The 26867-nt window shown below is 39.9% G+C and overlaps 1 protein-coding gene across 1 annotated transcript; it reads right to left on the bottom strand.

Annotated features, from left to right (window-relative positions):
- Nucleotides 1-599: 599 nt before the first annotated feature.
- Nucleotides 600-8281, bottom strand: LOC110040939 (uncharacterized). Its single transcript, XM_089279953.1, has 5 exons — nucleotides 8102-8281; nucleotides 3292-3420; nucleotides 2545-2814; nucleotides 1743-2019; nucleotides 600-1112 (listed from the first exon to the last, which is right to left on the bottom strand). Exons 1-5 carry the CDS (start codon nucleotides 8184-8186, stop codon nucleotides 863-865), a joined length of 1011 nt encoding a protein of 336 aa, XP_089136079.1. The 5' UTR covers nucleotides 8187-8281; the 3' UTR covers nucleotides 600-862.
- Between the last annotated feature and the right edge of the window lie 18586 nt (nucleotides 8282-26867).

Genomic DNA, 26867 nt, shown 5'->3' on the forward strand with positions numbered 1-26867 from the left:
TCAACTCTCAAGGCAGTTCGTATCGCTGCGGAGAAGTGGTGCACCAATTGATGGTTTTAGACTCCAAATTGAGGCCGAGGTTCAAATTCGAGCTCTGGCCAGCTGGCCGGGATATTTGCATTGTGTCGGGAAAACACATTTCACTCTCATGATGCCTGACCAACCCTTAGAGTGTAGATGAGTATAAGAGCATATTGTTAGGGTAAGCTGATATAAAACTGCTGGAAGAAGTCTGCGATGATCATGGACCAGAACGAGCAACAGTACCCATTGCTCGTTGTTTATTGTTAAAAAATAAACCTGGCGGAGAATTATCTGACGAGAGTTACCAGTCAAGCAGTAAAAAACATGTCAGCTAACATACTGAATTGGCTTAGGCTCTTCGAGGGGAAAGAAAGTAAAGAGAAGAAGGGCCTGATGGCACACTAACTCAGTAATAGCTCCCTGGGTTTCAAGCAGGATCATGTTCAAATGGGGTTCTTGAGTAAGGGAAAGGAGAGCTTAAGCTAACTAGCCGTGAAGACTACTTCTTCTTCGGATTAGCCGGCACGCTTTGTTCTTAACACCTTTTGACTCTTAATGAAGACTGTGGCCGGGAATCGCTAAAGTAAAATGTTTTAATCACTAAAATGCTTCACCACTTGGTACAACGGAAACCTTTAAGACAGGAAGCGCCGCGTTTTGAATGAAGGGCTGTCGTTGCAATTACGTTACAAATTGATTTACTTTTAACAAATGAGCGATCCTAAAACATCTCTAATAGAATTTGATTCTATCTTGAATCTACGGTCTAGAATAATACTATAACAAGTGGTTTACAGGAACGTAGGTTCATGCATATCCAATGGAGATGAATCCTGAACTACAGCAGAGACAAGACTGCCATTACAAGAGCTGTAGTCATAGATATCATCCAGGTTCTCCCCACGTTCCGAGCAGCCTTGGCGGTGGGTTTGGGGCAGTTAACCTCCTCCTCGTACTCATTCCAACCGGGGGTAGCAATGTTAATGACCACGCCATTGGGATCGTCCACTGCACACCTCCTATGACCTCCCACCGAGCCTAACGGACGCATCAGAGGGAGATCTCGGCTTTGAAGATAATGGCACCACCTGTAACGCAATCATACCAAGAGCTAGCCCTGAAGTCTCTCTTTCCCGCTCTATATATACTTGAACCCAGTCGGGAGAAGAGCGCGTGCTGAATAACGGATATATACACAAAGTTCGCAAGTGACTATTGGTTGATCGTGGCAGTGCTAGTATTGCAACTTGAATTTTGTACTAGACGCACTTATGATAGCTGTTAAGATGTTCTGATACGAAAGTGCTGTGTCCTTAACTGAAATAGATTCCATGTTGCCGTACGTCTGTTCAGTAATTGATCACAGATGACATCAAAATGTGGCAGGAACAAAAAAGGGGCAGACGAGGCGATAGCACAGTGTGTCACTGGCGTTCTTACCACAATTTCAGTGACGTTTTCCGTGATTTATTAGTGAATAGAATCTCTTGTTTTATGGAATCTCTGGGTTTTAGATACAATAATAAAGAAACAAAGAAAGAATGTTAATGAACATCATCTATGCGTCTGCCCTACATTTGTTTATGCGTCAGAACCAATCGAAACGCGACAATAATTCGACATATTAAAATGGTATGTTGGGGTATATAATAGTGGAAGAAAGAACGTGACTCTATAGAGACCAGACAGATGCGACACCTGTCGGTAATGACTCTTACCTATCAATTTCACTCGAGGTGTTGAAGTTAAAAGTGTATGACAGACCATGTCCGTCAAACTCTTCCAGCAGATGAGGGATCAAAGACGCTGGGTTATAAGTTATGTTCCGAGGTTGGAAAGGACGAAACTCCACGGTGCCATTAGCAGCGGTCATCGTTAACACCCAGCCAACCCAGTCCACCCCTCTCTCCACTGTCATGTTCAAGTGTTTGCTGTACCAAGTTTGTAGTTCTTGTAAATCATGAGAGGTGTAATAAAATATCATGCTGCTAGCACCTGTTATCATACGGGAAAAAAATTGTGTTAATTTGCTACTACTAGTTTAACCAGCTCGATCGTTCTCATTCCTTTTGTATGATAAATCGCAACTTACTCACACGAATGCTTTTGATTTGTATTCACGAATTAGAAGGCGAGATTTCGATTCTGTTAAATCCAGTTTTCTCCATATGACAAAGAAAAACTGAAATATCCACATAGAGTGATTGTCGCTTGCTACGGTGTCGAACATAATTCGCGTTTGCGTTGGATTTACATTCTACCCCAGAAGCATATCACCTTGAACAAGGTGACATGGTTCCGTCTACGCTTAATGATTGGTTTAAAAAACGCGTGCCACCTTCTCAACCAATCAGAAATAAACCGAAACCTATCGCGACTTGTAGCACACGTTTGCCTGCTCTCCGCACCAATTACGCGTATATGCTTCGAGCTTTGATTGGTCCAATGGAGTGATAACTTTGGTTTAGATTTTACGGCACTCAATTTAACACCGGATCATAAAACGTAATATTACTTCACCCTTTGGCTCAGCTGGAGTTTCGTTCCAGTGCGCCAGATTCAGCGGTATTCCATTTGGATCTATGACGTAACAGTGACGTTCAAACCAGGGTTCAGTTTTGATTGGCATGGCCATTGGATAGCCGGACTTGTTAAACTCTTCACAAGCAGCATCCACGTCTCCAAAGTTGTATGTGAGGAACATGCCTTTTCCCGCGAATTCCTTGGCCAACTGTGGTCTGGCACATGAATGCTCTGCACCCTCCACGACGAAATCAAGAAAAGCTATTCCTACAATAAAACAAAACTTAGGTTAAAAAAACGCGTATGGTTGTTAAAAATGTGACAGCGTACTAAACTTCTAGTTATATATTTATTGGCTAATCTTGAACATCAATATATTAGAGGATTTATGGGTTCGCTCACTCACTCAGGTTACACTTTTTCGTAGGCTTTTCTCGAGCATGTTGTTACCGGAGGAGCATTTTTATCTGCAACAATTCAAGCTCATTCCCTAACCTCTGGACCTGAAGTCCCGCTCAGAATAGACGGTGTCACCCCAAACATTACTCACCTCCTTAATGATAATAGTAATTTTTGACCACCTTCAAATGATTGACAATTGTTCCTCTACTGTCATACAAGAGGTGGGTGGAGAAGGAGTCAGCGAATAATAACAAGAATAAGAAGCAAAGAAAGCTGTACGTCCTTGTTATGGTCTAGTCACATGAGGAGAAGCATCATGATCCATCATGTTTCAATACCTACCTGGTCCGGGTGATAGAGAAAGAAATCCAGGGGTTTCCTTTACTACTTTGAACTTCAAGTATTTTGTGTAGAATTGTCTGGTTTCCTTCAGCTTACTTGTGCTGACTGTTATGTCCACATTGACAAGCCCTGCATGTGTACAAAGGAAGCAATCAGTCTTTTTCGTATTGAAATTACGTTTTATTCAAAGGACAAGACAGCAAACTATTTCTCTCCATAGATTTAGCCATTCAATCAATTCTCTGCGCTCAGGTTGGATTCATGCCGATCACAGCTATATTCACGATTCTAATTAATCTGTTTCTGTGGAGTCTGAGCGAAATAGCAACAGTAGTAAGTTTCTCGCACAGTTGTTTTTTTTTCAGCTGAATTTACAAGTATTTACTCAGCTCCTATTATCTAGTGTGAATTCCCTGATTTAAGAGGGAAACACGACTGCACAACTGAAAAGGGAAATCTGCGAACCAGTAACTACAGCGAAAAAACTACATTTTGAATGAAACGTGGAAATGGTGTCTGCTAAATACACCGATTCCAGAAAAAACCGGAAGTTGCACCGAAACGAGGCTTAATAGCCCTCGCGGTAATTAAAGCAACATGGCGAACGAAGAAGAAAGGCCAATCTCTCTGCTGATGATATTCCCGGCGTCAGTGTGAGCGAAGAACATTGAAAACTTGACACTCAGCCAATCGAAATTCTGGCTTAAAAGTCGCCGTATAAATCAAAGGGGCAAAATAAAGGAACTTTTAGACGGGTATGTTTTCCATCCTTCGATTGTCTCGATCTCCAATATGCGCAAAAACAACCTGTTCTCACCATTTTTATTGCCTAAAAGAACTTTGTTCATGGTCGGTTTAGGAAAAAGAATCTGAATGAAATGAAAATTGTAAAAGTTTACGACCCTGACCCGAAGAATGCTTTACTAAAGCTACAGCAAGAGATCGAAAGAACATACGGAAGTAAATTTAAAAATTGTGTCGGATATCGGGAATATTGCAACAAAACACTTAAAAAAATTTCCTACGGCTGATTCATTTTTCACTGACGACTTCAGTCTTCTCAAGTTTGAGAACATCCAATCTCTCTTCATAAATTAACAATCGGTGTTAGAAAATAAAGGGAAATCCTTTTAAAAGTTCAAAAGATGCTAATCAGAGTATCAAACAAGACCACGATCTACTCGCCAAGAATGGTATAAGCAAGGGTTCGGTACAGTGACAGCATCATTGCGTTACAGGGTAGGACGCAATCACAAAGCTGATTCATCAGTCAAATCACCAATAAAATTATCAGTGACGTGTACTACAGTGTAACAAAGACTATCAGTCACATGTCATGAAAGATGGCGTAGAAAACTAGCAACTAGTAATGAACAAGTACATTGAAATAATGCACCAACAGGGATCGACGAAGGTGCAAGTAACAAAATGCTTTTTTTTTTGTTCAAGAGAAAAGGGAAATTTTGGGGGCCTCCCCAGGGTCCCCCAGCTGGACTGAGGTTACAGACCCAAGTAAGGGCAATCTCCATGAAATAATTTAAGCTAGGAATGTCATTGTTATGGATAGTGAGACCCTGAAAGATTGCCTTATAAAATCAATAAGCAAAATGTTTGACACTGGTTTAAAAGTAAACAAGAGTCATATGAACTCCAGTTTATGATGTACAATGTACAATGTACAACAACTACTCTTTGTTGTGAACAGACTTTGGAATGTCCTGGCTATAAATTGAAAGTAACTGCAAATTTTTAATGAGCAAAATTCCTTGGACATAGAATGGTGGAAGGAGATGCTAAAGAATATTGAGCAGTTTATGATAAATATATTATATATGAATTGGCTTACCTAATGCTTAGAGATGGCCTTACAAGATGTGATTATTGCTAAAGCCAGAATAAATAATGTACATCAAAGGTCCAAAAATTTTGTCCAGCATCTAATATGAGAAAATTCAGCTACTTCCAGTTTTTCTCTGGTGATGAATATTTGAATAAATATTTCAAAATAGTTCAAAACAATTGGGAATCTATAAGATCATACAATGTAGAAAATTCTCAATGAGGTCAAATTCAATTGCACTTTTATGTTATTAGCAAAATTATACACCAGCTCTACCATGTGTCCTTCTATGTTACACCCTGTGCCAGAAAATAGAACATGAAGCCACATAATGCACAATTTCAGTATGGTGGAAATCACCAAATATTTAATTACCACTGATGAACAATATCGTGTACTCTGTTTAAAGTCACTACCAAATGACAAATAAACATCAGATAACTTTTTTCTGCCAGTTTACAAGCAAATAGCTCACTATCCAGGGTTGATTAACAACTCTACACAACCTTAGTGGAGTTTCACCATCAAATACATGCCATCCATTTATTCTCCTAATAGCCATTTCAGCTTGTATTCTTACATTTGCAGTTCTGGTTCATGGTTGGAAAACAATCTTCCTTAGAAAATTGGCATTAAAGTTATAGTCAGTTCTGATTTACTTGGTTGCATAGAATGGATGAAGATTATAACCTTCCTGCTTGCCAGTACAAGCTGTCTATCAAATCTACGACATTAAGGAAAATTCCTACTAGGCCTTAAAATGTGTTGTCAGACTTATTCAGAGTAAAGTTCACTTTTGGATGTCCAGGTCTTGGGTGTCTGACCTGTTATCTCTCTGCAGTCTATTCTGCACCTTATGTTTTCAAATTCAGCCTAGGAAAACTTCAGGTAAATAATTCATGGGCTGGCTCCCCAACATCAAGTACAGGAAATTGGCCCATGCAATAATTTATCTGACACTACTAGTTCTGAAACATTAAACCTAAAAGCCAGATCTTGCTGAAATATTAAGCGAGTAAAAAATATTCAAAATTCATCAATGGCTGTATTTAAATCACTAATGTCCTTCCACATTCAACATTGTTTTTGGGAAACTTTTTTTGTTTACCTCAGAGGCAAGAAAACTGATTAATTCCTAAGTTGATCGAAGCTGATGGGTATTCATATGCCAGACTCAGATGCATCATATATTTTGCTTTACACAGAGATTCCTCATCAACGTTTGCCCAAGGGAAAGCCGAGGGTACGGCTCCCAGTTTCAAAAAGTGTACTCAGTTTAAAATCACTTGGCAAGAAGTGCTCGGAAAAACAAAAATTATTTCCTACCGAGGTAAAATAGACATCTCCCCTTTGCAGAAGTATTTCCCACTTTTTTCTTCTTTGTTTATCTGGCTAGCTTGTCCGAAGCAAACTCAGTCGTGGAAATGATAAATCAGGTCGGTTTTTGCTTCGATTATTAGAGTTTGCAGCCGCACAACACTTGTGTCCAACTCTTTTCCTTTTCTTTACCACATTTGCTCTAGACAAGTAGCTCTAACGTACATACATTCGAATTTTTTCGTTCTTCCCCAGCATTTCGTCCGCCATTTTGAAAGCTCGAGGGCTATTAAGCCTCGCTTGCGTGCAACTTCCGGTTTTTTTCTGGAATCGGTGTATTGTATTTGCTAATTTATGCCACGAGTTGCAATAAACAATATAATCATATCTGCTTACTCCAGATACCAAGGCTATTGGTCTAACTTTAATTGACAATCTCATGACCCTCTTCATCGCTTTTTGGCTTGAGTAGAAAATGTGGAACAGATCACATGTCACACTGACTAGATACTGTGTTTTCCTTTTTTTTGGGATGCGAAGTTTTAGGGAAAGAGCGCATAAGAAATGCGTAGATCTACGAAATTGTGTCCTAAGCAAAGCTAGCGGCAGTTAACAACAGGTTCTTAGTATGTATAAAGGAAATCGACCTCTGCTGCATTAAGATTCCACTAGCCGGCTCACGGTTCTTTTTTTTTGTTATTAAAGCGAAGTCAACTCCGTACCTCATACTCACTAGACAGTAGCAATTAAGTGGAAAACGTTGAAAGTGCTTGCACTGGAACATTCCCAGTGATACTCTACATAGTGCGGATTCCAACAATGCTAGAAATTTGTACATTTGACACACATCAAGTTTGTATCACTTCTTGAAGCATGATTTAATCTTGTTGCAGCGCACAGTTTTTTGCTTCGTTTAATCTCAAGCTATCAGGTTGTTCATGACATGGAAGCTGTTTGTTGATAGCATCATTTCTTTCTAATTTCCTCTATAACTGCAGACATGTGGTTGAGATGGCTGATATCATCTTAAGCAAGTTAGCGAGTAAAAGGGCCGATATGCTTACTAATACATGTTCAGCTACTGCAGCTACTGCATTTCTTTAAGAAAATACAAGATTGGATTCTTAAATCCGAAAGAATCCGAAAACGGATTTTGTGTTTCTTTGCTAAACAGATCAATCCAAGATCTCTCGGAATCTAGAGTGGATTCTTCGGCGTCAAAGGTACCGAAGAATCCAGACTGGACTCTTCGGTTCCTTTGACGCACCATGATCCGAGAGATCTTGGATTGATCTGTTTAGCAAAGAAACGCAAAATCCGTTTTCGGATTCTTTCGGATTTAAGAATCCAATCTTAGATTTTGTTAAAGAAACGCACCCACATGTCAGTCTTCGGTGCGTCTTGATCGACTTCTCTCCACGCTATGCCCATCGTTTCAACGCGCGAGTGGCAACCAACAAACACAACACAGTGAAGCAGCAAATATAATTTTTGTACTGCATGTTCGTCCAAGTTGCTTGTCAAACTCTTTAGACAGTATCGACGTCTACGTCGTTGCAAAGCAAGGAAGAAACCAAAGAGTGATAATGTGAATGACTTTTAATGCATTCATTCAGGGATAGTCTAGATCTGACTTACTTACTATGTACTTACCCTCTGTCCTCGCCTGAGAACTTCTGGGGCTTGCACAAATAAGCGCCACGATAACTGTAAAAACAAAAGAAAACATTCTCGTCATCCTCTCCACGCAGTTTGATTTCGCAAATTCTTGGGTGTGTTTTCAGCAATTCAATTCACTATTTTTATACGGCAGACTCTTTGCATTTGAATTAGATGTTTTGACTAAGAAAGACAAAGACGTTGCATTCGCTTCATCAAATGTGGTCACTTGAAACAATAGGCAATATTTCTCAGAAACTTCGCCCGCATGTTGATGTTTCCCGGAAATATTGCCACACAAAGACCGGTCTACTATGAACTTTATGTCGCGCATTAAAACAAAGCCTATTCTAGTGACCGATGTTTGACGACTCTCTAATGGGTTCTCATAAACTCATAAAGTATCAGCATGTCAAAGATTGATTGAAACCTTGCCTTGTCGGGTGGCGACAATCAGAAGTCTCGAAACAGTGCACTTATTGTCTGAAGACAAACAGTAGACTGCAAGGCTGATACTATAGACTGGGACAAAGTCCAAGAAAGCCTGCTATTTTAAACTTCTGTCGGCAAACCCGAGGAAAAGTTGGTAAACACACTTTCTTAGTTGAAAATTATTCGCTGAACACGAAAAAATTGTTTACCAGGCCTGATTTTGAGTTTTTAATCGTGAAGTTGCAGCTTTAAATAAATGATCCAAATACCGAGCATGAAAACGAGGCAAAACTGTTTTCCATTTTTCGAAGTTAGTTTTGAATCCGAATATTTCTCTAAATCAGCGTACTATAAATATTTCACTGAAAAAAGCAAAAATTGATGGTGGATGCTTTAATTAGACATGTTATATCGAAACTATTTCGTCTCCAGAGGTCATTTATGCAGACTGCAACAGCAAGGATATGTCCACGTCAAGAAATAGATATGTTTTTCCTATTTTTATATTGTAAAGCTCTTAACAAATGAACCCTCTAGGGTTGTGATTTAAATGGTTGAAGAATCTAAAAGCTAATACTACGCGATAAAGTGAAAGTGGCAATTTTAAACACAAGACAAACCCATGCTTTGAGCTTTGACTCTGATCGAAAACGTAATTCAGCGATGCGTGTAGGAATATTGTTTTTACAAATGAATCAAATTTGAATTAAAAATGAAAATTAAGGTCTAGATAGCAGCAGACATGTAAAGATTTTAAGGAAAACGACCAATTTTTCAAGTTTGAAAGACATGTTTCGACAGAACTTCTGTCATCTTCAGTTGAATGAATGATTACAAAGCAAGTTGAATTTTAAGTAGGCAAAAATGCTAATTAAGACAAATAGTAACAACAGAACGTGAAAAGGTGTAAATTAAAAGGATAATTTTAGATTTACATGGTGTAATTGCTGATTGAGGCAAGGTAGTTCTTTTTGAATATGGCTAGCCTCCTTTATCTTGAGTTGAAAGCTGGTAGTGGCGTGATCTAAAATATGAAAGCAGTCTATTGAACACAATGAGCGACAACGTTCAGAATTCTGAAGACGTTTGAAGATGTGAGAGGCCCTATCAACGGCTAAGTGCTCACGTACGCGTGTGGAAAAATGTCGGGAGGTTTCGCCGACATAACAGGCATTACAGCCCGCACATGTAAACTTATAAACCACACGTGAACGAAGCCCGTCGGGGATAGGGTCTTTCACACCAAAAAGGTTACCTATCTTAAAGGAAGAAAAAACTAATTTGATGTCTAAATCATTACAATAGCGCTTGATTAAGTGTCGAATCTTCTTCTGAGTGATGACAGAAAAATGGCCTATGTACGGCAGCTTAAAGTAAAACGTGGGCGAGGTGGTAAGGGGGTAGCCCCGGGGACAATGATTGCTATGGGTCCCAGTGATGTAACGGTTAACCACTTTTTCAATTAAATGGGCAGGGAAAAGGTTCTTTTTGAGAATTTCAGTAAGCTTGGTTATATCCTCGTGTAACCCCAACCAAGTGTTGTTGATCTTGTAGGCCCTGTCAATAAGAGTCCTAATGAGACCTACTTTGTATGAGTACGAGGTGAAGCTAAAATAATTAGTTAATAACCCAGTAAAGGTTTTCTTACGGTAAACCCTAGTTAGGAAGGAATTAGTGTCACTATTATCAATAAGAACATCTAGAAAGGATAATTTGCGATTAAGTTCTTTTTCCATAGTAAACCTTATGTTGGGGTGCCTAGAGTTAATGTAGTCAAAAAATATAACAGCATCGTGCTCCGAGTGAAATAAACAAAAAGTGTCGTCAACATACCTACGATAAAATAAAATTTTAGAGCATTGAAAATTTTCCAACCATAGTTTTTCATGATGCCCCATAAAAAGATTGGCTAATACGGGAGCAAGGGGAGACCCCATGGCCACACCATCAATTTGGTCATAGAAAGAACCGTTAAATAAGAAATGGGTCTGGGCGGTGGCTACAGTGAAAAGGCTTCTAAGTTCAGGTTTACTTAACTTAAGGTCAGGATTGCCCTCGGAAATGTAATTGACCGCCAGGTCAATACATTCCTCAAGAGGTATGTTAGTAAAGAGACTTTCCACATCGAAGGAAACCATAAATTTACCAAGCATAGATAAAGATTGAATGTCCTGTACAAAAGTAAAAGTGTCTGTAGCGCAGTGTTCAGTTGGGATGTGCGGCGCCAAAAGATTGCATAGATATTTGGCCAGGTTATAATTGTAGGTTCCAATAGAAGACACGATGGGGCGAAATGGCGGAGTTGAGTTAGGTCCAAAATCCTTGTGCATTTTGGGGAGGCCATAAATTCTTGCTGGTTGAGAGCCTTTGGGATAGATTGGGATAGATCTATCCCAAAGGCTCTCAACCAGCAAGAATTTATGGCCTCCCCAAAATGCACAAGGATTTTGGACCTAACTCAACTCCGCCATTTCGCCCCATCGTGTCTTCTATTGGAACCTACAATTATAACCTGGCCAAATATCTATGCAATCTTTTGGCGCCGCACATCCCAACTGAACACTGCGCTACAGACACTTTTACTTTTGTACAGGACATTCAATCTTTATCTATGCTTGGTAAATTTATGGTTTCCTTCGATGTGGAAAGTCTCTTTACTAACATACCTCTTGAGGAATGTATTGACCTGGCGGTCAATTACATTTCCGAGGGCAATCCTGACCTTAAGTTAAGTAAACCTGAACTTAGAAGCCTTTTCACTGTAGCCACCGCCCAGACCCATTTCTTATTTAACGGTTCTTTCTATGACCAAATTGATGGTGTGGCCATGGGGTCTCCCCTTGCTCCCGTATTAGCCAATCTTTTTATGGGGCATCATGAAAAACTATGGTTGGAAAATTTTCAATGCTCTAAAATTTTATTTTATCGTAGGTATGTTGACGACACTTTTTGTTTATTTCACTCGGAGCACGATGCTGTTATATTTTTTGACTACATTAACTCTAGGCACCCCAACATAAGGTTTACTATGGAAAAAGAACTTAATCGCAAATTATCCTTTCTAGATGTTCTTATTGATAATAGTGACACTAATTCCTTCCTAACTAGGGTTTACCGTAAGAAAACCTTTACTGGGTTATTAACTAATTATTTTAGCTTCACCTCGTACTCATACAAAGTAGGTCTCATTAGGACTCTTATTGACAGGGCCTACAAGATCAACAACACTTGGTTGGGGTTACACGAGGATATAACCAAGCTTACTGAAATTCTCAAAAAGAACCTTTTCCCTGCCCATTTAATTGAAAAAGTGGTTAACCGTTACATCACTGGGACCCATAGCAATCATTGTCCCCGGGGCTACCCCCTTACCACCTCGCCCACGTTTTACTTTAAGCTGCCGTACATAGGCCATTTTTCTGTCATCACTCAGAAGAAGATTCGACACTTAATCAAGCGCTATTGTAATGATTTAGACATCAAATTAGTTTTTTCTTCCTTTAAGATAGGTAACCTTTTTGGTGTGAAAGACCCTATCCCCGACGGGCTTCGTTCACGTGTGGTTTATAAGTTTACATGTGCGGGCTGTAATGCCTGTTATGTCGGCGAAACCTCCCGACATTTTTCCACACGCGTACGTGAGCACTTAGCCGTTGATAGGGCCTCTCACATCTTCAAACGTCTTCAGAATTCTGAACGTTGTCGCTCATTGTGTTCAATAGACTGCTTTCATATTTTAGATCACGCCACTACCAGCTTTCAACTCAAGATAAAGGAGGCTAGCCATATTCAAAAAGAACTACCTTGCCTCAATCAGCAATTACACCATGTAAATCTAAAATTATCCTTTTAATTTACACCTTTTCACGTTCTGTTGTTACTATTTGTCTTAATTAGCATTTTTGCCTACTTAAAATTCAACTTGCTTTGTAATCATTCATTCAACTGAAGATGACAGAAGTTCTGTCGAAACATGTCTTTCAAACTTGAAAAATTGGTCGTTCTCCTGAAAATTAAGGTACTTGGACTTCGAAAAGAGAAACCTTACTAAATTCTGGTCGAGAATGAAAGACATTTTCATTCAAGGAAATAACTTCATTCTCAAGTTTCAATTGGTAAAGCTTTTTATCCTACGCTGCAGTCCGAGTCCCAGTAAACTTACGTGGTTGCTAAATCAAGCTGGTAACTCGCAGAGCTCCATGGCGGGTTGTGTTGAGAGCAGGGGCGGGGGAGAACACTCTGCGACGCCTGGCACTTTTTGTCGAAGTAATGTGTCTGCAACATCTTTCCATCCTCAATATAAAATGAAAAGAAACTGATGGTTTACAAATAGCGGGAAATCGTGAGTAATCGAAACGCCATTTTCTCGCTTTGTGAAACGAGCCGTGAAACGCAGTTTAAACCGGATGTGACGTCATTTTTTGTTGGATGATGCCTATACGAAAATTTCAGGAGTCTTCTGCCTCGCCCCTGGTTGAGAGATTACATCGTTAAAATAATGGAAGAACGGGCGAGTTTAAAACGATCTGCCCCTCCTGTTTCGTTCAGTGAATGTATTTTATGCCAGGAGTAAAAAAAGATGTCCTGTTCAGTGCAAGAGTGCAGGGTTTGGGTTCATTGAAGGAATCATCTGAAGAGCGACGAAAATTAAGACACCATCAACACAGAAACAATCGACGGGATATTGAGTGCAATTGAGAGAAAGAAAGCTGAGGAACTGCACTGGCACAAGAGCTGCTATGCAAAGTATATTGATAAGGGTAAGATAAGTAGATTAAGAAAATTTCTTGATTCAAGACTCAAGATTCAAGATTTCAAGATTTCAAGACTCTGGGCTACCAACCATCTGAATTGAGAGCGGTATCTTAGGTCCACGAACTGTGGAGCGCTTTCTTGTAGGCAAAGACTACAACAAGGGTACTCGAGTTCACAAGATTACTCTTCAGGCGATGTACGTCGCAACTGCTTCTGCCACAACTTTTGGTCTATTTAGAAGAGGAGGACAACGAACTGAAACAGTCTCGAGACGTCTGTTCAGTCAAACAAAGAGGAAGATTTTCTGAAACTGCTTGACCTGGTGTCACCTGACAGATTCCGCACAGCGCGCGCTGTATTCCTTCATCGCTGTCAGGAAAGAGAATAATCCTAATTTAGGGTACTGGTGGCAGTACATGGAATATTCTGCATCCTTCTGCTCTTTGTGAGAGCTCAGAGAAAGGGTATGTGAGACCTACATCTGTACGCCTTTCAAAAGATGCTGCCACTTTTCCATCGTTATGATCACACCAATTACGCGCGATAGGGTGCTGTGTACCTTGCGCAAATGAAACAGCTTCCACTAGAAGTACAAACCGAGTTTGACAAGGGCAACTGGGTTGTGAAAGGTTCTTCTTCATAATTTAATCAGGTAGATCCAGATCAAGGTCAGGAGTGGCTCAATGGTACCAGAAAGAGAGGTGATGGGATAGTTGGCATAACAAGGACAACAGCAGCGCTGTGTAGATGGACGCTGTCATATAACATCCGCGCACATATTGCTGTATTAAAAAAGGAGATGTTTCGTGTTGCTAACGATGATCAGATCGCATGCAACGAGTCCAAACTGTCAAGGAAACTAGACTGCGAGATAATTCCGATGAGAAGAAAGTTATTGCTTTGCTCCGTCAAGCCAATGTTTTCAACGTCAACAATCAGGTAACAATCCCTGAAAGGTTGCAGAACATGGTGACCAAAGACGTGGCAACGACACGGATAGAAGAGTCCCTACTTAAAGCAAACAGTCTTGGCCAGGAGGAGCTGATCCCATAGCATAAATCTATGTACTACTGGTACACATTCTCTTGTTATCCCTCGTGTTAATACCACTAGATATGGCCTGCGCTCTCTATCTTACTATGGAAGTAAACTATGGAACTCCCTCCCAATACCACCAGGTCACTGCCAACAGTTGCAACTTTCAAATCGACTATTCGTAATTTAGAATTCGACACTGACTGCTGTCCCTTCTGTAGATAGTTGCAAATGGTTTGATGCCAGTACATTAATTACGTAATTTTATATACTTATTTTATTATTCCATATCCATCTTATTTTATTTATTCAATTATTCATTTTCTCGAAGATATTAGCAATTTTCTATTTTAAATTCCAGGTGAAATAAAGGTTATTGTATTTTATTTTGTATATCACCTTTGTAAAGGAAAGACTTATAGCGCCAAGAGAAGATGGGCATCATAAGAAGCTCCGGGACCCTGTTGCTAAAAATAAGGCTCCCACATTTTCAACCCTTTATGAGGTCAAAAAGAACGATATTGAAAACGTGTGCGGCCATCAAAGCCGACAGAAACACCCTTCAGCGCATCATTACAGCATATACGATGGCGGTGGAAGAGTAGATTTGCCTCAAATCCTCAGCCATGAACTAATGGCAGTTCTCCTTACCATCTTTGATGCCAGTAGTCAGCTGCGCACTGGAAATAAATCGGTCATGATGGAAGTTTTGAGTAGTGGTACGGAACGTCCTCGGGTCACGCCAATCGCAGGGAGATTGACGCTAGTAATAGATGGTCAAGCACTCATGGTGGTAATGGCGTTTGGAAGACCTTCAGATTGCAATACATTCGACGATCTCGGGGATAAATTTGTGAAAGCTGTTCTTGCCTCTGGAAAGGACTTTCATCGAATAGACGTGACATTTGACAGATACAGGGGAAAGTCGATCAAGTGTGCGACTAGAAAGAAGCGTTCTCGAGGCCACGCACCCATTCGAAGAATTATTGAAGATGGCTCAGTACCGCTACCCAAGTCCTGGTCCAACCTCGTGGCTCTCGATGAAAGCAAGGCAGATGTAGCACGTTTCTTATCAAATAAAGTTCTTGCAGGAGCCCCAGTGGATAAGATCATCATTGTTGGTGGTGGATTCGAAGAGGAAGATGCAGTCGAGTGTTCCAGCCCGAACATTGACATCAGAGCACGTAAAGGTTTCCGTGAAGAGGCGGACACTCGAATGATTTTACACTGAGTACACTCAGATGCAGAATTCCTCGTCGTCTCGTGTCAAGACACGGATGTTTTCTTCCTTTTAGTTTCACACGTGGACAAAATGAGCTGCAAGCAGTTGTGGATGAGAGCTGGGACATCAAAGAAGCCTAAGTATCTGCCAATCCACACAATTCGTGAACGTCTGAAGGAAACAATTCTGAAGTAGAAACCATTGGTGACCTGGATGACTTCACAATGACGTCCGCTGAGAAGTTCATCTGCAGAGTATATAATGTTGCTGATGTTGAGAGCTGCAATGAAGCACGCACAACGTTATTTTCTAGATGTCGGTCACCAGAAGCTCTTCCTTCCTGCCAAAATGTTCCCTATGATGACACTATTGAACACCAAGGGCAGTGAATGGTACAGTACTATTAAATTGTTTAGCATCTTTTAATATCTTTTCAAAATTAGGCCTATTCAAACAGCTGATCTGAAATTTGGTTTCTGCTTCTATAAGACGAATATCAAAAATCAAGAATGTTTTGTTGCTACTGCCGAGCGTTTCATCAGATTCCGACGTCAGAGATGCTGCATTTGTCTGCTATCTGAAGGATTTCATGGCATTCAGATTGTTTGTAGGATGTTCAGATGAGGTTCAAAACTAAGTCCCTTAACCAGAATCTTTCATGGATTTTAAGATGCCTTCCAACTCATCCATGTACTGCCTTGAAGTTTCTGACTTTATGACCGCTTTCTGAGCCTCTCTTCGCAGAATTTCACCTTACGTTGGTCAGTCTCAAGCCTGTCATGACAAAATGTCTTATAAGCCGTCTCTCCGAAAGCCTCTGCCGGAAGCATGCAGATCATTCTCTATCTCAGGAGTTGCGAGGTTGCCGGTCGATAGACAACTACGTATGCCTTTCTCCCTTAAAGGGATTGATCCAGCTTCCGTCGAGCATCGACATCATCAATTTCATGTCTTCTTCGTGTCGTGCGATCACCAGCGTTATATGGAGGTACAAGCGAGATTACTGGAGGATCAATGTTTCTTTTCCTTGTCCTAGCTTGCTCAGTTCCAGGGGGCGGAAGGAGGTTCCGGGACCAAAATGCCTGGCTTAGACAGCAATAACATTTACTCGATGAGATGTTCCTGCGCCATAAAGCGTCTCTTCTATTCTATCAATATTATCCCACGCAAGCGTTGCCTGAATATTTTTCGGCAAAGGAACATCATTATCAGGCGTCAAGGCCATTTTTTGTAGGCAAAGTGCTGTTTATTTCCTCAATTTGCGTATAGGCAATCCCATTCCCACATCGGCTAAACATCTGTATAAGTTCAACATTGCGGTTTGCAAAGTTTTTACTGCGTATGGTATTAGCATTTTCTTGGATGGTTTTCCTCCAGTTATCCCGTATATAATGTCTTGCCCAAAAGAGTTGCCAACAAGGCGCCGGTGGCGATGAGGATATTCCGTTGGGACTTCTGAGTTGCTAGTTAGAGGAGTATATAGAAAGGCATCTAGTTCTGCTGGGAGATTGATTGCATTCTCACATAGTTCAGAAGATTTCGCTGGCCATGCCATTTCAGTATTATTTGAAAGAAGTGCTTTACAGATGTACGGTCCAACTTGCTATTTTCCTTGACTTTACATGGAGTCAGCCCTGTTGTGGAATTGCTAAGATAAAGTTACTATCTCTCTGGCCAGTTGAGCATTTGAAAATTTTTGGAAAGAACAAAAACTTTGTTATTGTTCGGGAGATCCTCAAACTGTAACAAGTCGCCGAAATCGTTTTCTAACTTTCTTCAGAAATGTCATTTTCGTTGATTCAGAAATTTCAGCAGCGCCCATTGATCGCATGCTTCTCTCTCAGATCAACCATCTAAATAAGCTTGGGATTTAATAAATCTGATCAAATAAACTCAAACAGTTTGTCATAAGCTTGAGACTCTTTATTAAAAAAATTGGTTTCATCCGAGTCCGGTTCACGGCTCTCCATGTCAGTGTACTTGCTTCCTTTATCTGGTCAAGTATAATCTCAAAAGCACGGACCATGGTAACACGCTTCAGCTGCTACCAAATCACGACAGGCAAGGCCAATAAGCCTGCTATCACCCGCAGTTATAGCAGCTTTTCTAAGACGTCTAAATACAAGTCAACCTACTGAGTCAAAGGGACCGCGTGTTCTTGTACCTTGTTATATGCAGTCTTATTTTCGCAAAAAGTGCACATTTTCGAGCAAGTTCTGCTCGTGCTTAGCTCATGCCGGTGAGGTCTTTGCTCTTCGCTTTCCAAATTAAACTCCGAAATCTGGCCGTTGTTTGAAAAATGCCCTCCAACTAATCTCGCTTCATGCTAAAAAGACTACGGCATTTCCTGTGATATATGACTTGGGGAATTTCTCCTTCCTTGGTATTCTCTGCCAAAGAAATAAAGCAATGACCCAAGACTTTTAATTGTAGCCGCCTTCAATAAATATTTCAAAGAGTCGAGATCTCTTTTTTTAAAAATAGGACTAATTAGCAGAATTTCATCATATGAGCAGTGAATAATACGTTTGGTCTAGGAATAAAACAACCATTGAAACTGTACATAGCAGTCAAGTTCCCCTGGGTCGAACAGAGACTCTTGAATGTTTGTAAGTATTTTATTCAGTGAGCATAAAAATACTAAGTGTTGTCCGTTTCTCTATATTACTTGATAAAAAGCGTCCAAACTGCGAAAATTTGGCGAGAACTTTGAAGTATTTACCAGGCAGCGACATGTCATCTTAGACCTTACCCATGACGCTTTTCGAGTATGAGCTACATGGTTTCATTTACGTTTTTCTTTTTCAAATTAACTTATAAATTTTAGTTTTTAACCAAAAATGTGATGAAAAGCTGTTTACTGTACAATGTAGTGATTTATCAATATTATAAATAAAGAACGCATTTAAAATAACTGTTTTAATGTGAGCCTAGTTTCCACGTCACAGCAATATTTTTGAAAAAAAAGAAGTACACAAAAAATACTAAAAGCTACTCTTTCACGATTGCTATCAAGTACATTTGTAAAGTCCTTCATACAACCTTTCATCAGATATCACTCAAATTTTCTCCCCCTGAGTGGTACCGAGAACCTGCCCCGGCCCATGGACTAATACTGAAATTCGTGCTTCCAAGTTGCGTAAGACTTCCTAACTCCGTCCCACGCGGGAACAGACAATTTCTCTAGTCCGTGGCTTGCTTTATTTTGCGAACTCAAAACATCGGCCATTTTTGTTACTGCTGATGTCATTGCTTTAAGCGCTTCGTGTTTAAGCGGTGGTATTTCAGTTGCAAATGATTCCTGAGAAATGGCAAATTGTTCTGTATATTTTAAAAAATTAGCTTAGGCTTTGTCACCGATTTCTTGATTCTTTGCTTGCAGTTCTTCTGACGCCGAGTCTGTCGGCAATTGTCTCTTGCTGCTTTTTAACACTTCTATATTTAGATTCGACTTCTTTATATAAGTTTTCGAGAGTACTGAATGGCGGTTCAACTTGGTATAGCACGTGGAATTCTTCGAATAAGTCGTTCAATGAAGCTATTGTACTGTCTCTTTTCGCAATAAAGTGTTGATATTACTTTAGGAGGCATTATTTACTACCAACTGCAGGTAATAATAAATATAAATTCCTGTTACTAGCGTAAAAGTTTGTTTACACACTTCCCAAAATATAGCATTAACGTTTCTTGGATTTCTTCAAATAAACGTTTATCTCTTGCTTGTATGAAAACAGTTTAATTAACTACGTGAATACCTCGTCAATTGCTGACAATAGCAAAGCCGTTAGGATAACATCGTAAGTGATAACTGAATTCGTTAACTCCTGAGCTTGAACTTGGAAAAACGTGGTCGGCGACAAATAAGGAATTGTTTAACCTTTCAGCCGTCAAATTTACCAGTTTAGTAGGCTTCTGTTGGCTTGAGTGCTTCTGAAGTCTCGAGCTTTCAAATGCCTTTTTATCTAGCCTTTGACTTGCGACTTGTTCTCTTAGCGGTCCGTGCGCGGTTGACTTCAGGCTGGCAATTCTTCGGCGTATGCTCTTCTCCTCTCGGCCGGTGTAGAAATTTTGACTGATTTGAGCTCGTGGTCAAAGGTGAAGAAGACGACCAGGTGGCGATACAGGAAATGGAAGAGTTTTAATCTTTGTACTTTATTAGCAAAAGTCATAAAATTCTAGTCTGCTCTTCTCCTGTTCGCGTTGGTTACACAATTATCAATCTTACACACCAAAGGGCGTATATAAATGTTTCTTAATTCTCTCGGGATTAATTATTAAATGAATTATCAAATGGGCAAAACAAATACATTGGAAATGATTAATAGTAATAGATCGACTTAAAAGAAAATTACCTTAATAGAAAACTGATGGTTTAGGTCTAAAAACAATCTAAACAACCTTAACATCAAACAACGAAGGTTACAGTAATAATATTTCCACCAAAAAAAAAATATATATATCTTAAATGAATGTCAAACGAATAACAATAGCTAAAGCCCTTTTTCATTTTTTAGTAAATCTGACTACAAATGTCGGTTGTCAGTTGACTTTTCAGCTATTTGTCAGTTGTCAGTTATTTCCTTTTTCTTTGCAATTTGTCACTTGCCAGTTAACCTCATTCAGACCCTCTGTTAATGTTAATGCTGACAACAATTACGATTTGTTCCTCTAAATCCCAAAGGGCCTGATACTTTAGTATACAGTGCTGTATAGAAGTTATCGCCATTATCATAGGTATATCAATATAACGGTACAAGTTTTTTTGTTTTTTTTCTTTACATTCCAAATTGTTTTCATTGCTAATTGGCCAAGCTCCCGTAGGCAAGCCGCCATCTATTCCTTATACCTCAAATGGTCGCTTACGAGAACCATTGTCATAAGCGACCAGCTTCAGTTACGGACACCTTTTTCGCGTGCCGAGGGTTTCGCGTTACGAGATTTTCCTCTGTATCTATTCCGCCATTATTCAAATCGGTTCCAACCGTCTTGTCCTTTGAGGCAAGTTCAGGGTTATTTTCTCTTTTCTCTTAATGTGTCTTTTTAGAAAAAAAAAAAAAAAGAAAAAGAAACGAACTATTATTCTATCAACAACCCTCCAACCTCCGATTCCCGGCGCGCGCCCTCTATTGAACACTTATTATTTCGGGAAGAAGGCGTGAGGGAGGGAGAGTGGGCTTTTGCTTGTTCCTCACAATGCTGGAGAAAAGACTGTCCTAATGATTTGGCCACATTTTCTTGAGAAAAAAGTAACACTTGACGAAAGTCAAGGAGTCCATAAGCTCAAAAAGAAACTTTATTTGAAATTTAAACTGTGACCATGAGTAACGAGGTGAAGCAAACTAGGAACACTCACAAAACTCACATCAGGTAACTTGGATTTCTATTTGAAGCATATTGGCTGTTGCACTTTTGTGTTCAGTCTCTAAAGTATAATTTGCCTAATGAGAGTCAAAGGAAGCGTTCATGGGAAGTTTGCAAAGCAGTCACAACAAATCATAAGCTTAGTAAGTAATTTTAATAACATGGCTTCTTTCGATATATAAAATTTACTTAGTATGAAGGCCTAGACGACACACACAAATTGAATTATCATGTTTATCCATTTCTTTGTTTGTGTCCTCTCGTTTACGCTAGCAATAATTGCCCAATTCAGAAAAAAAAAATGTAACGTTGAAATGAGATATTTCAGCAGATTTGTGTTAAATGCGATTGCAGTTTGACAGTTATTTTAATAAAACGTCGTATTGACAATGTGTCCAATCTTATTCATAAATTATGTGTAATTATGTTTTACCCATAGCTCCACAGTTTTATGCTAAGTGACACGCGGAGTAGGAAAGCGATATGGCGCTATTGAGGATAATGGTATATGCAGCGTTGGTTCGTACTTCTCCGTTTTGCAAAGTCTATATGTTTGACATGCGTAAAGTGAAACGAATATCGCGGTTTAAGAGGCAATGTAATGTCGTTTGCATTACAAATTGCCGTCGCCTGATTGTGAAAATTGTATTTGAAAGCCTTAAAGGACAAAACTGCACAAAATGCGCTCCTTATCTCTGTCACTTGTTGGTGGGAAAGCGGGCATTAATCTCTGTACTTCTATATATTCAATAAACTCAGGCCGCTCTTTATTCCTCTGTCATCGATTTGATGATCTACCTTCGCCAGATTAGTAATAAACCAATCACAAGCCGTGCCTACTGTCCTGACACCGTGTGATATCAAATCATTGACACGATATGGCAAGTTATTATACTCACTTGGGCGAATTTGAGCACAGTAAATACCGAATCATATCTTTTTTGCTACGCTTCGGCAGAACATCAGGCTTGTTTGGCCTCCGTCATCATGAATATTTTGGAGAGACTAAGAACCAAGGGTCGACCAAACTCACCTGATATGCCACCAAAGCGTAATAATAGTGACCAAAACCGGCTAACGGGTGGCGGCCTTAGACAGCTCCAAAGAAATCTGATTACCAGTTACTTGACTACACAGTACACAGCACACAGCACATGCAGACAGGTTTTGCTAGTTCAACCCTCTTCTCCTACATCAGAGCGATTACTAGAAAACTTATTTTGTGGTAACCACATACAATATTTGTTACGAAAAAATAATCTTGACGTGTCCTCGTAGAAGAAACAGCAAAAAAGGATTTCATCAACCATCTTCTAACCACAATCCTCGTAAACAGTTATTAGGAGAAGAAGGGGGTGGAGTGGGATTTTACTTATTTATCCTGAGTTTAGTTCATTTTGTTTGAATCAAAGTAACATTGGGAGAAAATGTATTCTTGATATGCAAAGCTTTAATATAGCGTGCAGTTGTCCTACAGTTAATTAGTCTGTCCACGGACATTTATTTTTTGCTACTACTTACTTTTCTACGAGCGCGCGATAGCGGCCGCGAAGAGGGCGCAAAACAATTTTGTCTTTCTCAGGGCCGACCCTAATGTTCGAGCATTTTCAAATCCTCTGCGTTTAATACTTTTGCTTGGGCTCTAGACGAATTCAAGACAAAATAAAAGGTTTGTAGACTGACTAATAATTAATGGGAGGTCAGACTATGGGCTGAGCCACGGACTAACCTTGAAAAAGAAAAAAAATAGGTAAGGAGAGCTTCACGTTTTTCACGACATGATTTCTGCGAAGATGGCTCGGCTATACACAGACACGACTCCACTCACTTAGAGTGTATTCGAAATTAGTGAAAGTGATTTCGAAAACTCTAAATGTCTTAAGGTTTCTGTCACGTACAGTAACGACAAATGAAAATGCAAAACCGTCCTTTGTCCATTTGGGAAGGCTTGAACACCCTCTCTATTACCAAATTCAGTGCACTTGCGTCAGAAAATATCTCTGAACACGATAACATAAAGATATTTTTTCATCGAATTTTACGTCGAACTTTGACTAATGCATTTTTTCGGCCTTACAGATAAATCCAATCTGACTAGAATTAACTCGTATTAAGATGCAGTTTTCGTTTATGTCCGAAAAAACAACACTACGTACCAAACACACTGTAAGAATTTTCCCAAACTTTTCAAGCTCCGTGCATGCGTGTCGGCTCTTGTTCCCACAGAATTTCTCGTTCTTGTACACTTCCACTCGTGTTGCTACAACCCGATAGGAACACCGAAACAGTCTTTAATGTTCTAGATTAAATAATCATAAAACCCTTGGGTTTACCTATCACAGCAATTGTCCAACCCTTCGAGAAGAAAATTCGGAAAATGCAGAACTATTTTACAACTTGAACTGGGCCTGACAATGGAATTGGGAATTGGGCCTGACAATGAAAGATACTCATAACCATTTGTAAACTGCATCACTGCATCACTGCATTTTGTTGCACTGAGACTGTTGAGAGGGTCTGGATTGCGGGGAGGGCGTGAGGGGTAGGTGGGGGGTGTAAATGTCAGTTGTCAGTTAAAATGTTAACTATTTCAGTTGTCAGTTAAATTTTGGGCCATTTGTTATTTGTCAGGTAAGTGGCTCTTAATTATTAACTTAAAGCCTGAAATGGCGTAAACCTCTCCTATTTGTCCCCTTTTGTAAACAACACAGTCGAAACCCTCTAAAACGGCCATCTCGAGGACAGAGGAAAAAGGTAAGAGTAGAGAAGTGGCCGTTATGGGGAGGTAGCGGTGTAATATGACTCCCTTTTTATCTGGATGCAACATTTCTTTTGAAGAAAGAGAATATAAATGCGTAACACATTTTTAAAATATATATCCACAAAACAGAAAGCAAATTTAAACAGAAGGAGACCAAACAAAGGCTGTGCGAATCAACATTTGAAAACATTTACAATTAGAAAAATGGGCCTTGTATACACTGTTTGTCAGTCGTTGATTCTCTTAACTAACGGTTGTAGAGAGGTGATTTTGGCAGTTGGGGTGCGTTTCTGTGAGAGTTGCTGTTGTGGAGAAGTGGCTGTTGTAGAGAGGTTGAAAAAAAGAATCTATGGCCTGTCCACCGACAATAAACCAAGTGACCGTTGTAGAGAGGTGGCCGATAGTGGAGGTTCACCTGTATGCCATGCATATAATTACATGCAAAACCCTAACTGATTTTCTCTTTTTCCCAACCCTATCCCGTTACATTTGCGCTAATTTAGTATCCAGCACTTTTTGTTTCGCTCGTGTGCTCGAGCATCCTGTAAGAAGTAAAACTGAGTTACACCTCTCTATAACCTCTGTTTTGATTCGGTCTTGTTGATCTGAAAAAACAGGCTATGAGAATTTACTATATTGGGGTTGTGGATGGTCGTGGATGGTGTGATCAGCAATTACTTGAAACAAAAGAAACAAAATATTCCAAAGTTACTAAAGAATACCCAAACCAAAACACAAAAGCTAACCAACAACATTTTCGGCAACACCAGGATGAAAGGCTTTTCTTATTATCCCCAGTTCCGTTTCACATGCTGTGGAGCTTTAGTTCCTAATTGCCTAACAGAAGAAATTTTTTGATTTTCCCTGAGTCCTCAAGGGCGTGGCCTTCAATTGAGGAACACGCAACAGATAATATGAGAGTGAGACTGGAAATGATTAATAGTAACAGACTTACAAGAAAATTGTCTTAGAAGAAAACTGATGTTTTCCATCTAAAGGCAGACTAAACAACATAACTTTAGCATCAAGCAAAAAAGGTTAAAGTAATAGTATTTCCTCCAAAAAAGGTTTTTTTTTTTAAGAATTCCAAAGAATAACAATGGATAAAGCCTTTTTTTTCCGTTTTCAGTAAATGTGGCTACAAATGTCGGTTGTCAGTTCCCTTTTCAGCTATTTTTAAGTTTTCTGTTATTGTTATTTTTTGGCCATTTGTTAGTTGTCAGTTAATCCCAGCAAGGTAAAGTCTGCATGCGAGCCAAGTGGCCCATCAGGCCGGAGCTTATCCCGGTTTCTGTAGCATGAAGCGACTGGGAGTATTTCTACTCCCCCCTGGATGGGATGCTAGTCCATCGCAGGGTTACCCCCAGCATTAAGTTCGCCGGTACCCATTTATACACCTGGGTGGAGAGAGGCACTGTGAGAGCAAAGTGTCTTGACCAAGAACACAACACAATGTCCCCGGCCAGGGCTCGAACCCGGACCGCTCGATCCGGAGACGAGCTCACTAACCATGAGGCCACCGCGCCTCCCTAAAACCCTCACTTAAAAGTGTGAACATAAGTAACGAAGTGAAGCAAACTAGGAATACCCACAAAACTCACATCAGGTAACTTGGGTTGCTAGTTGAAGTATATTGTCTGTTGCACTTTTGTGTTCAGCCTCTAAAGTATACTACGATTATCAGTTGAGTAAGGCGGGACGAAAGTTTGGTCACCAAGTTCTAACGTAAAAATCGAGTTGTTGTCACGAGCAACTGGTTCTGTATCCATTGGCAACTTGTCGACTATTGACGTCCATTGAAGTGCATGGTACCTATGTAGTTATTGATAAGCCTTAATTGCGTATTTCTTTATATTGTTTCCTGTGTTTTAAGAATAAATTAGTTGGAAAATTTGCTTGAGCCCCTAACTAGTAAGCTGTTTAATTTGTGGCATTTCTCTGTCAGTGTAGTTTTGACTTGCATGAGTCACAACCAGAAATTATGACGTAAAAGATTTTGCTCACTCCTGTATCACTCTTCTCCTCTTCCCAAGCAAGCTCTAAATGCATAGGGCTGTTTCTACTTCAAGCTACAGCATTTTCTTCATTCCATTTAAATCTGTTTCCTTTTCAAGTTTTAGGGTAGTTAATATTTCAGGCATTCTAAAGCATCACCCATTTTAATTAGGACATTCATATGAAAAGGGAGAGGTTGTGTTCTTGCTAAAAAATAAATTCGGCTCCCACTAGCTGAATTTTCTATATTCACCTCTAGAGCATGCATTTTCAATGTAAATCATAGAAATTTTTAACATGTAACAGAACTGTCTACTGTGCTTTTTACAAACATTTTTATTCTCTGCTACCTCCTTGATCAGAAAGACGATACTTAAATGAGCCATTATATCCTTTATTTATTAACATTGGGACTCCCACGTAAAATAATTCAGCACATTTGTTGTTGGGCATGAGTATACAGCAGTTAAATATACTCAGTCCCTAAATCTCTAGCATATCTTCCCCCAAAATTATCAAAAGTTAACAGTATACCCTTGTGTAAAGTTGGTGTTTCGTGTCGTTCGTATCAAAGCAGTCGAACGCCATTTTAAAGCCAACTGATAACTTTTATTATAGCTATTAAGGAAAGCTTCTCTTTTGACACATCACTCGACCTGGTGTCGAGGCTATAGAACAATACCTATTGTCACATCCTTTCTCTTATAAAAAAAATAAAAGTAAAGAAAATCTAGATCGATCGATTAAAGTGTTAGAAACTAATCAGCTATTGTCAGAATCAAAGATCAATGTTCTATCAAAGTCAATCAATGTTTAAACAATGTTCAATCAATGTCTGGTGACAAAGTCCTGTAAGTACGAGGGCGGTTTAACAGCCCTTCCTGAGCGTGTTTTGTAACCAGTGGCCTCTGAGAATGGCTCAATAGGCGTGGCTACGGCTGGCTCTTTGGGATGTGGAGTCACGGTCCTTTCAGAGCGGGTTGTGTGACCAGTGGGGTCAGGTGATGGATTGATAGGGGTGGCCACAGCTGGCTCTCTGGGAGCTGGAGTCATGGGCAACGCCGGTGCTGTATGTGCATGGAGACCTCGTGTTTTGATTAGTATGTCATCCTCCTTTGTCTTTCGCAAGTGCTTCCGATTGCGGCGGTATTGGGCTCCATCTTCTGTGATGACTTCATATGACCGTATCCCGACTTGCT

The sequence above is a fragment of the Orbicella faveolata genome, unplaced genomic scaffold (assembly GCF_042242905.1).
Source record: "Orbicella faveolata isolate gen_17 unplaced genomic scaffold, um_ofav_v1 contig_47, whole genome shotgun sequence".
Lineage (NCBI taxonomy): Eukaryota > Metazoa > Cnidaria > Anthozoa > Scleractinia > Merulinidae > Orbicella > Orbicella faveolata.